The sequence below is a fragment of the Petromyzon marinus genome, unplaced genomic scaffold, assembly GCF_048934315.1.
Source record: "Petromyzon marinus isolate PM22_M1 ecotype Great Lakes invasive population unplaced genomic scaffold, UKy_Petmar_22M1.pri1.0 PM_G_Scaffold_9, whole genome shotgun sequence".
Taxonomy (NCBI): Eukaryota; Metazoa; Chordata; class Hyperoartia; order Petromyzontiformes; family Petromyzontidae; genus Petromyzon; species Petromyzon marinus.
Window position 1 is genome coordinate 5,275,977 of NW_027423046.1, and position 13,324 is coordinate 5,289,300.

The following is a 13,324-nucleotide window of genomic DNA, read 5'->3' on the forward strand; positions in this document are numbered from 1 at the left end:
GCCTCGACAACTCGGAGTTTTATGTCGTACCTCGTCTGAAACACTCGAAGAGCATCCCCAAGTAGCAGCTGCCCCTGTGTGGCACAAGGTGGTGGCCCTGCACCAGCCTGCATGTGGACAAGAGCCTGTCAGTAGGGGGCGATGATTGATGCGTCATCTCAGTTGTGTAGTTGGTAGGCAATCTTGATTCGAAGCTTTCGTGACTGCAGGAATCCACACTCTTGAGTTATTTTGGTAAAGTGACCACGTGGGTAGAAACATAACAGATCACGGCGTTTAGATCGCAACACGAACAATCGTCATCAGGTGGGACAACCACAGCAAGAGAAACTGCTGAAGTAGTAGGCGCCTACTCCAGCAGTTTCTACTTATTGCTGCTGTGCTTGTCCCACCTGATGACGATTGCTTGTGTTGCCATCGAAACGCCGTGATCTATTATTTGTAGCGTAATGTTTTAAATTTGCTACATTTTGACCCAGACGCCAGCATGCAACGGCCTACTCGTTTTGAATGACGCAACAATAGTACGTTGTACATACACTGTTAAGCAGACGGTGCGTATTTGTAAAATAGCTTCTTGTTAATACGATGTAACGTGATGCAGTCAATTTCGCTGCAGTAATTCGATGTTGTTAATATGCCCGTCAATGATTTAGAATGAATACTTGTCTGATTGTGCTTGTACATGTATCATTTTATTTGAGGGTCAAACATTGAATAAGTGATGTTAGGACAAAGTGTGTGTGTGTGTTTTGGAAGTAACCTGTACAGAGAACTCAGGTGAGACCCGTTGTTCTTGTGATACAGGTCAAAGGGTACTTTTGTGTTTCACGAAGCGTCTGCCTCTGGAGCAACTCATTGTCTTTGAAATAGGGAGCACGCTCGGATCATTCATCAGTTACAAGGCATACCACTTGAAAGTTACACGTATAGGAGGAGGTACATTCTCTACAACACGAATTATCTGGATGTTCGTACCTATCGGTTGAAGCAAACCCCACTGCTGTTGTTGAGACGCTGTGCACCAATAAGGGTCCAACACATTGACGGCCTTCAGGCCAGGAAAGTCACAACATTTCCGGCACACGAAGGACGCATTCACGCAAGTACCGGTGCTCCGTTTTGAAGTTTTAAAATGAAACATCTTTGAATCATGTTGTGTTTTGAATTAAATTATTTTATTTCTTCATTAAAAGCTTGTATCAATTTACATCTGGAAGACTTCATTGAAAAGGACATTTCGTGTGAATTTTCTCTCGTCAATAAGTAGATGGCCTTGCCGGGGGTTCGGTTCAATGCGGACACAAACAGTGTACACACACAGTATACACACACACAGTGTACATACACTACACACACACAGTGTATACACAGTGTACACACACACAATGTACACACACACAGTGTGTGTACACTGTGTGTGTGTACACACACAGTGTACACACACACAGTTTACACACACAATGTACACACAATGTACACACAGTGTACACACACAGTGTACACACACAGTGTACACACACAATGTACACATACAGTGTACACACAGTGTACACACACACAGTGTACACACACTGTACATACACAGTGTTCACACACTGTACACACACAGTGTATACACAGTGTACACACACACAATGTACACACACACAGTGTACACATACACAGTGTAGACACACACACAGTGTACACACAGTTTACACACACAATGTACACACATAGTGTACACACACAGTGACGAGTGTCGCTGTCTTCCTGCTGTCTCACAGCTGCCGTGACGAGTGTCGCTGTCTTCCTGCTGTCTCACAGCTGCCGTGACGAGTGTCGCTGTCTTCCTGCTGTCTCCACAGCTGCCGTGACGAGTGTCGCTGTCTTCCTGCTGTCTCAAAGCTGCCGTGACGAGTGTCGCTGTCTTCCTGCTGTCTCCACAGCTGCCGTGATGATTGTCGCTGTCTTCCTGCTGTCTCTACAGCTGCGGTGACGAGTGTCGCTGTCTTCCTGCTGTCTCCACAGCTGTTGTGACGAGTGTCGCTGTCTTCCTGCTGTCTCCACAGCTGCCGTGACGAGTGTCGCTGTCTTCCTGCTATCTCCACAGCTGCCGTGATGATTGTCGCTGTCTTCTTGCTGTCTCTACAGCTGCCGTGACGAGTGTCGCTGTCTTCCTGCTGTCTCCACAGCTGCCGTGACGAGTGTCGCTGTCTTCCTGCTGTCTCACAGCTGCCGTGATGAGTGTCGCTGTCTTCCTGCTGTCTCCACAGCTGCCGTGATGAGTGCCGGTGACTCCAGGTTGTCTCTGGCCACTGCCGTGATGAGTGCCGGTGACTCCAGGTTGTCTCTGGCCGCTGCTGGAGCTCACAGGAACATTCTGGTGAGTCGCTTTTAGGGGGGGCTCACCGGTGCTCTGTGTACTACTATACACTGTACACTACTATACACTGTACGCTATACTATACACTACGCTATACTATACACTGTACACTATACACTGCACACTACACTGTACACTATACTATACACTGTACACTATACTATACACTGTACGCTATACACTGTACACTATACTATACACAACTATACACTACATTACTATACACTACACAACTATACACTGTACACTATACACAAATATACACTACAATTACTATACACTACACTACTATGCACTACATTACTATACACTACACTACTATACACTCACTATACCCTACACTACTATAAACTACAGTACTATACGCTACTATACACTATGCACTACTATACACTACAATGTAATATACACTACTATACACTACAATCGGTCCTGGGCCTCCCCTAGGTTGACTCAAAAGAGTAGCTGGTGTAGCGGTGTGTCGTAGTAAACAAAGCCACTGGGGAGACAAAGGCGGTTCGGCGTGGTGCTGGCCACCCACCCCCTCATGTGCCACAGTGCCGGCAGCCTTGATAGGTGCTTCTCTTCGCTAACAGCACTTGCCCCTATAGCCTGCCGTGGCTACACGGGGGACCTTTGTGTCTGTGTGAGTGATGACATGTGGCTCCGTGATGCCTCTGTCCGCTGGGATGCAGCTGAAGCCGGTGCCTGCGATGCTTCGTCTGCTGCAGTCGGTCGGTGTCGAGGGCGACACATTCACGTGGGAGCAGGTGGGTCCCATCACGACCACCAACACCATCATCATCTGCGTGGCTAGGAGATGTTGACTACCTCGCCTGGTGAACAGGAGGTCGTGGGTCCCACCATCATCATTATCAGGGTGGCTAGGAGATGTTGACTACCTCGCCTGGTGTACAGGAGGTCGTGGATTCCATCGCGACCCTGACACCTGCTGTATAATTTGGATTTGCAGGATTATCACACATGGCTACGTGCGGTGCGAAAGAAGTTCAACATAGTACAGACGTTACACTCACCCACCCACTCACCCAACCACTCGTCCACCCACTCATTCACTGACCTACTCACTCAGCCACCCACTCACCCAACCACTCACCCACTCCATTTACCCACACACTAACACTCACTCATCCAACCACTCACTCATCCACTCACTCACCCAACCACTCACTCTACTCACCCTCTAACCCATCCACTCACCCTCTAACCCATCCACTCACTGACTAGTCCATCTCTTCCGCCCATGCCACTAAATCACTGATCCACCCACCCACTCACTGATTCTCTCACTGATCCACACACCCACTCACTGACCTACTCACTCACCTACCCACCCACTCACCCACTCAATCACTCAACCACCCACTCACTCACCTACCCACCCACTCACCCACTCAATCACTCAACCACCCACTCACTAACTCATCCACTCACTCACCCACCCACTCACTCACCCACCCACCTACTCACCCACTCAGTCACCCACTCGTGTGTGTGCATGCATGCGTGTGTGTGTGCATGTGTGTGTGTGTGTGCGTCCCATGTAGGCGCACCACTACGTGGGACAATACATCAAGCGGAGACAACTTTACGATGTAGAGAGGCCGTACCTGGTGAGGTGTGGCGGGGACCCCCTGGGGGAGGTGTTTGGTGTGGAGGGATTCTCACTCAGAGATCCCAGGTGAGGGAGATACAAAGAGGGTGGAGAGAGAGTGGGTGGGTGAGTGAGTGTGGGTGAGCGGATGAGTTATTTAGTGAGTGAGTGGGAAGGCTAGTGGGGGAGTGAATTATTGAGTGGATGGGTGAGCTGTTTAGTGAGTGGGCGAGTGATTGAGTGGGTGAATATTCTTTGGTTCTTTCACTAAAGTCACGTAGATAGAAAAATTATAATAAAAAAAGTGAAATAAAAATAAACAAGCACAAGAGAGAGAGGGGTGGAGAGAGAGAGAGAGGGGCGGGAGATAGAGCCTGCATCCAAACCCAGCCTGGATCTCCCTGTCTCTCTCTTCCAGACACTCGGTGGCAGCGCTGTTTGTGAAGTCATTCTCCATAGTGACGGCCGACAGCAGGCGAGGTGAAGTTCCCCTCCCTCCTCCTCACTCCCTCCCTCCTTCTCATTCCCTCCCCGGGTTCATAGCGCGACGTAGCACTAACTACTACTACACTACCGCTACCCATATACAGTCACACACTCACTCACACACTCACACATTCACTCACTCACTCTCTTCTTTTTCTTTCCCTTCAGCCGGTGTCAACGTCACCACCACCTCCACCACTTCCTCTCCATCTTGCGCTCCAACCGGTGGTGGTGCTGTTGGTGTGGTGGTGGTGTGGGTGGTGGTGTGGGTGGTTGTGGTGGTGGTAGTGGTGTGGGTGGTGGTGGCGGTGGTGTGGGTGGTGGTTGTGATGGTGGTGGTGTGGGTGGTGGTGGTGTTGGTGTGGTTGGTGGTGTTGGTGTGGGTGGTGGTGTTGGTGTGGGTGGTGGTGGCAGTGGTGGTGGCGGTGGTGTGGGTGGTGGTGTTGGTGTGGGTGATGGTGGTGGTGTGGGTGGTGGTGTTGGTGTGGGTGGTAGTGTTGGTGTTGTTGGTGTGGTTGGTGGTGTGGGTGGTGCTGGTGGTGTGGGTGGTGCTGGTGGTGTGGGTGGTGCTGGTGGTGTTGTCGTGGGTGAGTGCGTGGTGTGCCGGAGTGAGCCGCGTAGCTGCACGTTAGTTCACGGCGACAGCGGTCACCTTGCCACGTGCCGCTGCTGCGCCTTGGAGCTGCAGCGGCGTGGCATGGCCTGCCCACTCTGCCGCACGGAGATCCACTCTGTGGTGCACACGTTCCTGTCCTGACACGACACACACACAGACACACACAGACACACACACAGACACAACAACAACCGCCATTCGCCACTAAGTGGCGGTGACGTCACCACGACGCTTGTGCCAGGCTATGTGTACCCTGAGGCAACGTGAAGTGCAGAACGTCCGCTGGCAGGTCACAGGGCAGACCCAGGTGCCACGGGTCAACTGACTGAGATGACTGGCTGATGCACCACCTGTGCCCCCTACTGTGCCAACCTGCTGTGCTTTAGCCACCCGGCGCTCCGCTCGTTCTGAGCATCGCTCCTCCGCCCTCCATTGTTGTTGGAGTGCGACTACCTCCAACTGCCCAGTAGCATCCTTCACGAGCCTCCTCCACAGAGGCCGATCTTGACACCGCTGGTACCAGTCATCGGCAAGTCCACTCAGCTCCACGTCCTCCTGTACCACATCACTCCATCTCTTCTCTAACCCGTGCCGCACCCGCTTAGCCCCCTCAATCCGGCCGAACAAAAGCTGTTTCGGCATGCGGTGGCAGGGCATGCGGGCTACATGACCCAGCCATCGCAGCCTTGCCCGCTGGAGGAGCTCACCGATGGGACCTTGCCCAGATCTTTCAAGGATTTGTGAGCTCCTCACACAATCCAGTCTGGTTAAACCCAGGATGGATCGTAGGCAGGCCAGCCTAAATGTTTCTAACCGGCGAAGATGTTCCATTAGGGGGGTCCACGTTTCGCAAGCGTAGAGAAGGGAGGGAATGACCGTGGCCGAGAGGACCTGAAGCTTAGTGCGGAGCGACAGACCAGGTAGCTTCCACACAGCGTGACGCAACCGATGAAAAGATATTGCCGCTCGACTGATTCGGAGTGAGACCTCTGCTGTTAAACTGGAGCCAATCATAAGCACACTTTCCAGGTATGGGAAACTCTCCACTCTCTCCACAACTGCCCCATCACCGATTGGGAGTTGTGGGGGTGGAGTGTCCGATGGTACAAAATACACAGACATACACACACAGACACACACACACACAGACATGCACAACAATAACAACAACTGCCATTCGCGTCACCACGACGCTTGTGCCAGGACATGTGCCCCTTGAGGCCACGTGAAGTGTCGAACGACCGCTGGCAGGAGGTCACGGGGCAGACCCAGGTGCCACGGGTCGACTGACTGAGATAAGATACACACACAGAGACACACAGAGAGACAGATACACAGACACAGATACACACAGACACACAGACACACATAGACACAGATACACAGAGAGAGAGAGAGAGACAGATAGATACACAGAGAGCGTTTGTTAATTTATGTCTCCTTAAGGACAATTTAATGTTCATGTTTTTACCTCAGAATGTAAAAAAAATGTTCCTCGTAATGTTCAAAATATTTTTTTGTCTACCTCAGAATGTTTATAAAAAAATTAACCTCAGAATGTTATTTTTTTACCTCAATGTAAAAAAGATTTGCTTTTACCTCAGAATATAAAAAAATGTTTACCTCAATGTAGAAATTCTATTTTTTTACCTCACTCGCACTCTTGAATGCGTTTATTGCCGTTTAATATATTAAACTTTTGCACATTTTACCTCATCGTTTCCTGGCATCACTTTACGAGTTCACCGTGTGTGCACTGTGTGTGTGGGGAGCGTTGGTGCGGCAAAGCAAACCCCTCCAGTGAAGGCCCCCTGTGTGGCATCTAACAGACTGTAGGGGCAAGTGTCTCTTAGCAGCTCGCAGCAGCTGCGACCACCGTCACGACAAAATTATCTTACATCCACGTCCACCCTCTGTGAATATTCACACGCACGTGGGAGACGCGCTAACCCATCCCTAGCGATCCGAGTGGTGCGTCTTAAGAGTGCGAGGATTATTCTCCTGGCCGCTCTAACGCCGTTCCCACTCGACGAGCGACCTGACGGAGCTGCTTTCACTTGGTGCAGGGCAGGCCGCTCGCGTGGATCAAGATTGGCACAGCAGCTCAGTGGGGGGCTCCCTTACACCCTGGTGGCAATACACTTAGTTTAGTTTTACTTAGGTCTCTGTTAGTGTGGGTCTCTCTGGGTATCTGTGTGGGTCTCTATGGGTCTCTGTGGGTCTCTGTGGGTCTCTATGAGTATGGGTCTCTGTGGGTCTCTGTGGGTATGGGTCTCTGTGGGTCTGTGTGGGTCTCTATGAGTATGGGTCTCTGTGGGCCTGTGTGGGTCTCTATGAGTGTGGGTCTCTGTGAGTCTATGTGGGTCTCTGTGAGTATGTGTGGGTCTCTATGAGTATGGGTCTCTGTGAGTGTGTGTGGGTCTCTATGGGTCTCTGTGGGTCTATGTGGGTCTCTATGAGTATGGGTCTCTGTGGGTGTCTGTGTGGGTCTCTATGAGTATGGGTCTCTGTGGGTGTCTCTGTGGGTCTGTGTGGGTCTCTATGAGTATGGGTCTGTGGGTCTATGTGAGTGTGGGTGTCTGTGGGTCTCTGTGAGTCTATGTGGGTCTCTATGAGTCTCTTTGGGTGTCTGTGGGTCTCTATGAGTCTCTGTGGGTGTCTCTGTGGGTCTCTATGAGTCTCTGTGGGTGTCTCTGTGGGTTTCTATGAGTCTCTGTGGGTGTCTCTGTGGGTCTGTGTGGATCTCTGTGAGTCTGTGTGGGTCTCTATGAGTATGGGTCTCTATGAGTCTCTGTGGGTCTCTGTGAGTATGGGTCTCTATGAGTCTGTGAGTCTGTGTGGGTCTCTGTGGGTCTCTGTGGGTCTCTATGAGTCTCTATGGGTCTGTGTGGGTCTCTATGAGTATGGGTCTCTGTGAGTATGGGTCTCTGTGGGTCTCTATGGGTCTGTGTGGGTCTTTCCCCCCCCCCCCCTTTATCCCCTGGCCGTCGCCTCCCCCACGGGTGCGGCCACGCCCACACCTCATCCAATCAGGAGTCTCTGGCTCACGGATGACGCGTCACCTCCGGCTTCCGGCGCTCAGCAGCACTTCCGGGAGCGTGGAGAGTCCTGGGAGTCGGCGGCTGCGTCACGTGACGACTCCCACGTGGCTGCGTGCTGCCCGCTCCGTCCGTAGTTACCGTGAAAGACTTGAGACTTGCTGTATTTAGACTATATCGTGACATATTGAGGCGTTTAAACAATCACGGTTTGTTACTTGAACGATTTCCCTTCCCGCCGTGTAATAATGGACAGTGTTTGGTAAGACTTTGTTTTGTTTTTCATCATAACGGGACACATTTTTTACATTATTCCACATGCATAGCGGGGGGTAGGGTGTGAGCTTGAGACGTTTGGAAGCCGGTTTAGCATGAGCACTTTTAAGATTTCGTCAATAATGCAATCGGTGTTGCTCAAGCAAATGCATTATGAAGTTTGCACACGTGTCAATAACAAATTGCATTTATTTTTTACACATGGGAAAATGTGTTCATTTTTTTTTTGCAAAAAATTGCAAATGTAGTTTCTTTTCCAAGTGTTGTGAAAATTCTGCCTTTATTCTTAATGCTCTGTTGAGCACGAAGTGCCCGTGGCGTAACCTGTGGTAATCTCCATATATATGAAAGGCAAAGTTGTGATTGTGTGTGTTGTCTGTACTTCTCCACATGCAACAAACTGGAAATTTGCCATGTGGGTACTTTCCAGACTGTACACCATGCACAAATTATGAAAATACACTTTTGTATAATTTTTTTAGGGGGGGGGGGGCTCAATAATGTATTTATTTTTTGCACGGCAAGTGAGCTGTGACGTCAAATCTGTCACGTGACCACTTGTGTGCACCCAGCACGTGCCTGTCCGAGTAATAAACTCCACTTGTGTGTACCCAGCACGTGCCTGCCCGAGTAATAAACTCCACTTGTGAACACTTGTGTGTACCCAGCACGTGCCTGCCCAAGTAATAAACTCCACTTGTGTGTACCCAGCACGTGCCTGCCCGAGTAATAAACTCCACACGTGAACACTTGTGTGTACCCAGCACGTGCCTGCCCGAGTAATAAACTCCACACGTGAACACTTGTGTGTGTACCCAGCACATGCCTGTCCGAGTAATAAACTCCACTCGTGAACACTTGTGTGCACCCATCACGTGCCTGTCCAAGTAATAAACTCCACTCGTGAACACTTGTGTGAACCCAGCACGTGCCTGTCCGAGTAATAAACTCCACTCGTTAACACTTGTGTGTACCCAGCACGTGCCTGTCCGAGTAATAAACTCCACTTGTGTGAACCCAGCACGTGCCTGTCCAAGTAATAAACTCCACACGTGAACACTTGTGTGTACCCAGCACGTGCCTGACCAAGTAATAAACTCCTGAGCACAGGGCGCGAGCGACTAACCAAGACATGGACAGAAGCGAGTGGTGGCAAGGCGAGTTGGCAGACGACGTCTACCGCGTCCTTCGAGAGAAGGTATCCGCCTCTCTCATTAATAGGCCTCCTACACGCAGACGCAAATCCCACGGACTGATTTACACGGCTTGTACGTTTGAGTGCTCGACTCGCAGTGGGAAAGTTGCAAGTTCAATCCTGGCCAGCGGGTCGACCCGGCCCCCTATCTCTCCGGGGACTATAACACGAGCGATACGGTACCTTGTGGAAGAATAAAAATGGCTGTGCTTTGGAGGTACGGATCTCCACACCTTATGGTTTTTTTTCATCATAGGCTGAGGACTACCGAATGAGTTCTTCGCCATCTTTCACTCGCTTGAACAGGGAGACAATTTGGCCCGTGGCTTTTGTCACTCTTGGTTTGCGTGACAGCGAAAATTAACTGCTGTGGCCGACCGTAACCGGGCACGTCGCCTCCTTAGACCCCCAGAATAATCTATTATCGTTTCAAAACACCTCTTGACCTCTTGACCCAACTCTACAGCGTCCCAACTGCTCTCCCAACCCCGTGTCCTCTGTTTTTTCCCCCTCGCAGGAGCTGTCGCTGCCTCGGTTTTGCGCACGCTCGCCCAAGCTGCACCTCCGTCGCCACTTCGTCGACCTCCTGGCAACTCTGAGCGAGCAGCTGCAGCTGGGTGTGGCCACGCACCACCTGGCCATCGCGATGTTAGACGTGTTCATGGACCGCCACGACATCACCGTCCTCTGCCTCTACACCTGCTCAATCTGCTACCTCATTATAGCAGGTCGGTCAATCGCTCACGTGCCCACCCACCCACCCGATCACCCGATCACTCGCTCATCTCTCGCTCGTACGCTTGGTCGCTTGCTCACCGTCGGCATGCGTGTCCCTGACACCCTGCGCAGCCAAGTTCGAGGAGATGGATGAGCAGGTACCGCGACTGGACTGGGTGAACCGGCTGGAGGTGATGACCAAGCAAGGGCTAAGTCTGTCCAAGGAGGAATTGCAGCAGACGGAGGTAGCTGCATGCCCCTATTAATTCGGCATGCAATGTTTCACCCCAGAACCGTTCGGTGCATTGTCATGATTGAAGGTCACGATTTGATTCAAGAAACCAATTGTTTCGTCTTGTTACTTTACAATATTACTCTGTGGGTCTGTCGGTAAAGTCACGTAGATGGAAAAATAATTTTAAAAAATCACGACGTTTCGATGGCACCACAAGCAGTTGTCCTCAGGTGATTGCTTGTGTTGCGATCGAAACGTCAAAGACCCAAAGAGTATGAACACATCATCTCTGTTTCATGCCAACTAATTATTCTGTAAACAATTTGAATGTACAGCCCGAATTTGAATATAGAAGCGTGTCTTCTTACTAGATAACAGGAAGGCAAAAGCTGCAGAATAACATTACCACAGCAGACCTGACGAATGAACGTGGAGTGGTGCAGGAAATTCTCCCTTCCTATGGTGGGGCTCAGTCTCTCCGTAAAACAATCACCCCGTGACGATTTGCTTGCGTTGCGATCGAAACGTCGTGATATTTTTTGTTAATTTTTCAATCTACGTGGCTTTACCGAAAGACCCAAAAGAATATGATGGTCTTCTTTGGTTCTTTCGGTAAAGTCACGTAGAATGAGAATAAAATAATAACTTGATAAAATAAATAACACAATAATGAGAATATTATTGTTATTTTATCAATGTATTATTTTATTCTCATTCTACGTGGTGACTTTACCGAAAGAACCAAAGAAGATGAATCCTTGCAGTCACGAAAGCTTTAAATCGAAATTTAATATGATGGTCATTGCATTTACCCGTGCAGACGAAGGGCCGAGTTGACTCCTTGACCAGACATTTGAACTGTTTTGCGAGCCACGCACCAAATAAACCCTCCAGGCAACACGCAACAGCGTGGCGGACTGAATGCTTCACGGAGTGGTGGCAGCTGTGCCGTGCCAGCCCACTCTCCCGTCTGCCTCCCCCCTGCACAGTTCCTGCTGCTGTGTACACTCGACTGGAACCTGTGCACGCCCACAGCGGCGCACTTCGTGGACTACTTCCTGTGGCTGTCGCGGCATGAGGACGCCCCGGCTGGAGGCTCGTCCTACCGGCACGCGTACACCATCAAGTACACGGCCCACTTCCTTCAGCTCGCCCTGCAAGGTGCTCGCAGAGCTGTAGAGGAGCGCTTCGTAGGCACCGGCCTTGCAGCGCTAAGGTGACCGGCGACAGAAGGGGCAGTGCCTGAAACGTCACCGAATATATTTTTTTCCAACGTCGGAATGTTGATATTCTTAGCTCTTTCGGTAAAGTCACGTTGAAGGGAAACAATAAAATAATTAAATATATATAAACAATAAAAATTCTCACGCCGTTTCGACCATAACACAAACGGTCGTCATCAGGTGTGTCGGTTTGCATTAATTTATTTATTTTAAAACGGGGTGTTTATTTAAAAAAACGTCAGCGCCACGCGCAGCGATTTGGCAGTTTATTTAGAAGGACGAGTCCATCTATGTTCTGAAAAGAGGAGGGGGGAGACGAAAAATTAATGTATGCTGTCTGAAAGCCACCGTAAGCGTGAACAGGTCTTAATTGATTGTTCACGCTTACGGTGGCTTTCAGACAACATACATTAATGTTTCGTCTCCCCCCTCCTCTTTTCAGAACATAGATGGACTCGTCCTTCTAAACAAACTGCCAAATCGCTGCCCGTAGTGCTAACGTTTGTATAAATAAATAAATAAACACACACAAATACCGTTAATAAAATAAACAATTTAATGCGAACCGACATTTCTTTCAAATGTTTCTTGCCGTTGCTTTTCACACCTGATGATGACCGTTTGTGTTATGGTCGAAACGTCGTGAGAATTTTTATTGTTTTATATATATTTTATTATTTTATTGTTTCACTTCAACGTGACTTTACCGAAAGAGGTAAGAATATGAATTACTGCAGTCACAAAAGCTTTAAATCAAAATTTTAGTCGGAATGTTTGTTCAAATGTTCAGGGTGCCGTTGGCCCAACGTTCCTCATTCACTGGGTGCTTGTGCGTTTAAGCGTCTGTGTGTGTGCCTGCCTGTCATTCCTGTGTGCAGGGTAGAGGTGGCGTAGCGGTTAGCGCTACGCTGCAGCTACGACCCTGGACACCCTGGTCCCTCGCCCGCTCATGGCTATCACCGGTGACGATTATCTGAACCGGTCCTGGGCCTCCCCTAGGTCGACTCGGCCTCAAATGAGTAACTCATTGCGGTGTGTAAACATCGCCAGCACTGGGGAGACAAAGGCGGCCGGGCGTGGTGCTGGCCACCCACCCCCTCGTGTGCCACAGTGCCGACCTTCATAGGTGCTGCTACTCGCTAGCAGCACTTGCCCCAACAGTCTGTTAAGGCTAAACGGAGGGTTTTTGTCTTTGTTTGTGTGTATGCAGACCACGTATTCCTGAGTTTCCGTCCATCCGTGGTGGCGGCTGCAAGCATAGTATTGGCCCGTATAGAAGTGAAGCTGCCCTCTGCGTGGACTCTGTACATGCAACACTTCACTGGCCTTGCCTGGGAGATGATCCTGCCATGCGTGGAGCAGCTGATTTGGTGATTTGCACGACAAAACAACACAAAGCTCTCCTAAGTGACCGTTTAAGAGACCTATTAAGGCTGAGTTGTGGCTCACGAGGCAGCAACGTGCTCTTTTCTCTCCACAATTTTTGTTTACAAACCAATACCGGTTACCCGTTAAAGCCGAATTTACCCAAGGAAAATTGAATACAGGTTATGCG

General features: G+C 50.0%; 2 protein-coding genes across 2 annotated transcripts; both read left to right on the forward strand.

Annotated features, from left to right (window-relative positions):
* The first annotated feature begins 2,266 nt into the window (after positions 1-2,266).
* Positions 2,267-6,568, forward strand: LOC142921855 (E3 ubiquitin-protein ligase Mdm2-like). Its single transcript, XM_076063190.1, has 5 exons — positions 2,267-2,368; positions 3,064-3,138; positions 3,937-4,070; positions 4,402-4,518; positions 6,562-6,568. The coding sequence occupies exons 1-5, from the start codon at positions 2,267-2,269 to the stop codon at positions 6,566-6,568; spliced, it is 435 nt and encodes a 144-aa protein (XP_075919305.1).
* Positions 6,569-8,189: 1,621 nt separating this feature from the next.
* On the forward strand, positions 8,190-11,766 carry LOC142921856 (cyclin-J-like). The gene is made up of 5 exons (XM_076063191.1): positions 8,190-8,385; positions 9,510-9,597; positions 10,112-10,322; positions 10,444-10,556; positions 11,536-11,766. The coding sequence occupies exons 1-5, from the start codon at positions 8,372-8,374 to the stop codon at positions 11,764-11,766; spliced, it is 657 nt and encodes a 218-aa protein (XP_075919306.1). The 5' UTR covers positions 8,190-8,371.
* The last annotated feature ends 1,558 nt before the right edge of the window (positions 11,767-13,324 follow it).

Coding starts and splice junctions, on each gene's coding strand:
- LOC142921855 (XM_076063190.1), top strand. CDS start 2,267: ATGAGTGCCGGTGACTCCAGGTTGTCTCTGGCCACTGCCGTGATGAGT. Junction 2,369..3,063: donor GAGCTCACAGGAACATTCTG/GTGAGTCGCTTT, acceptor GCTGGGATGCAG/CTGAAGCCGGTGCCTGCGAT. Junction 4,071..4,401: donor TTCTCACTCAGAGATCCCAG/GTGAGGGAGATA, acceptor TCTCTCTTCCAG/ACACTCGGTGGCAGCGCTGT.
- LOC142921856 (XM_076063191.1), top strand. Junction 10,323..10,443: donor CTGCTACCTCATTATAGCAG/GTCGGTCAATCG, acceptor CACCCTGCGCAG/CCAAGTTCGAGGAGATGGAT. Junction 10,557..11,535: donor AGGAATTGCAGCAGACGGAG/GTAGCTGCATGC, acceptor CCCCCTGCACAG/TTCCTGCTGCTGTGTACACT.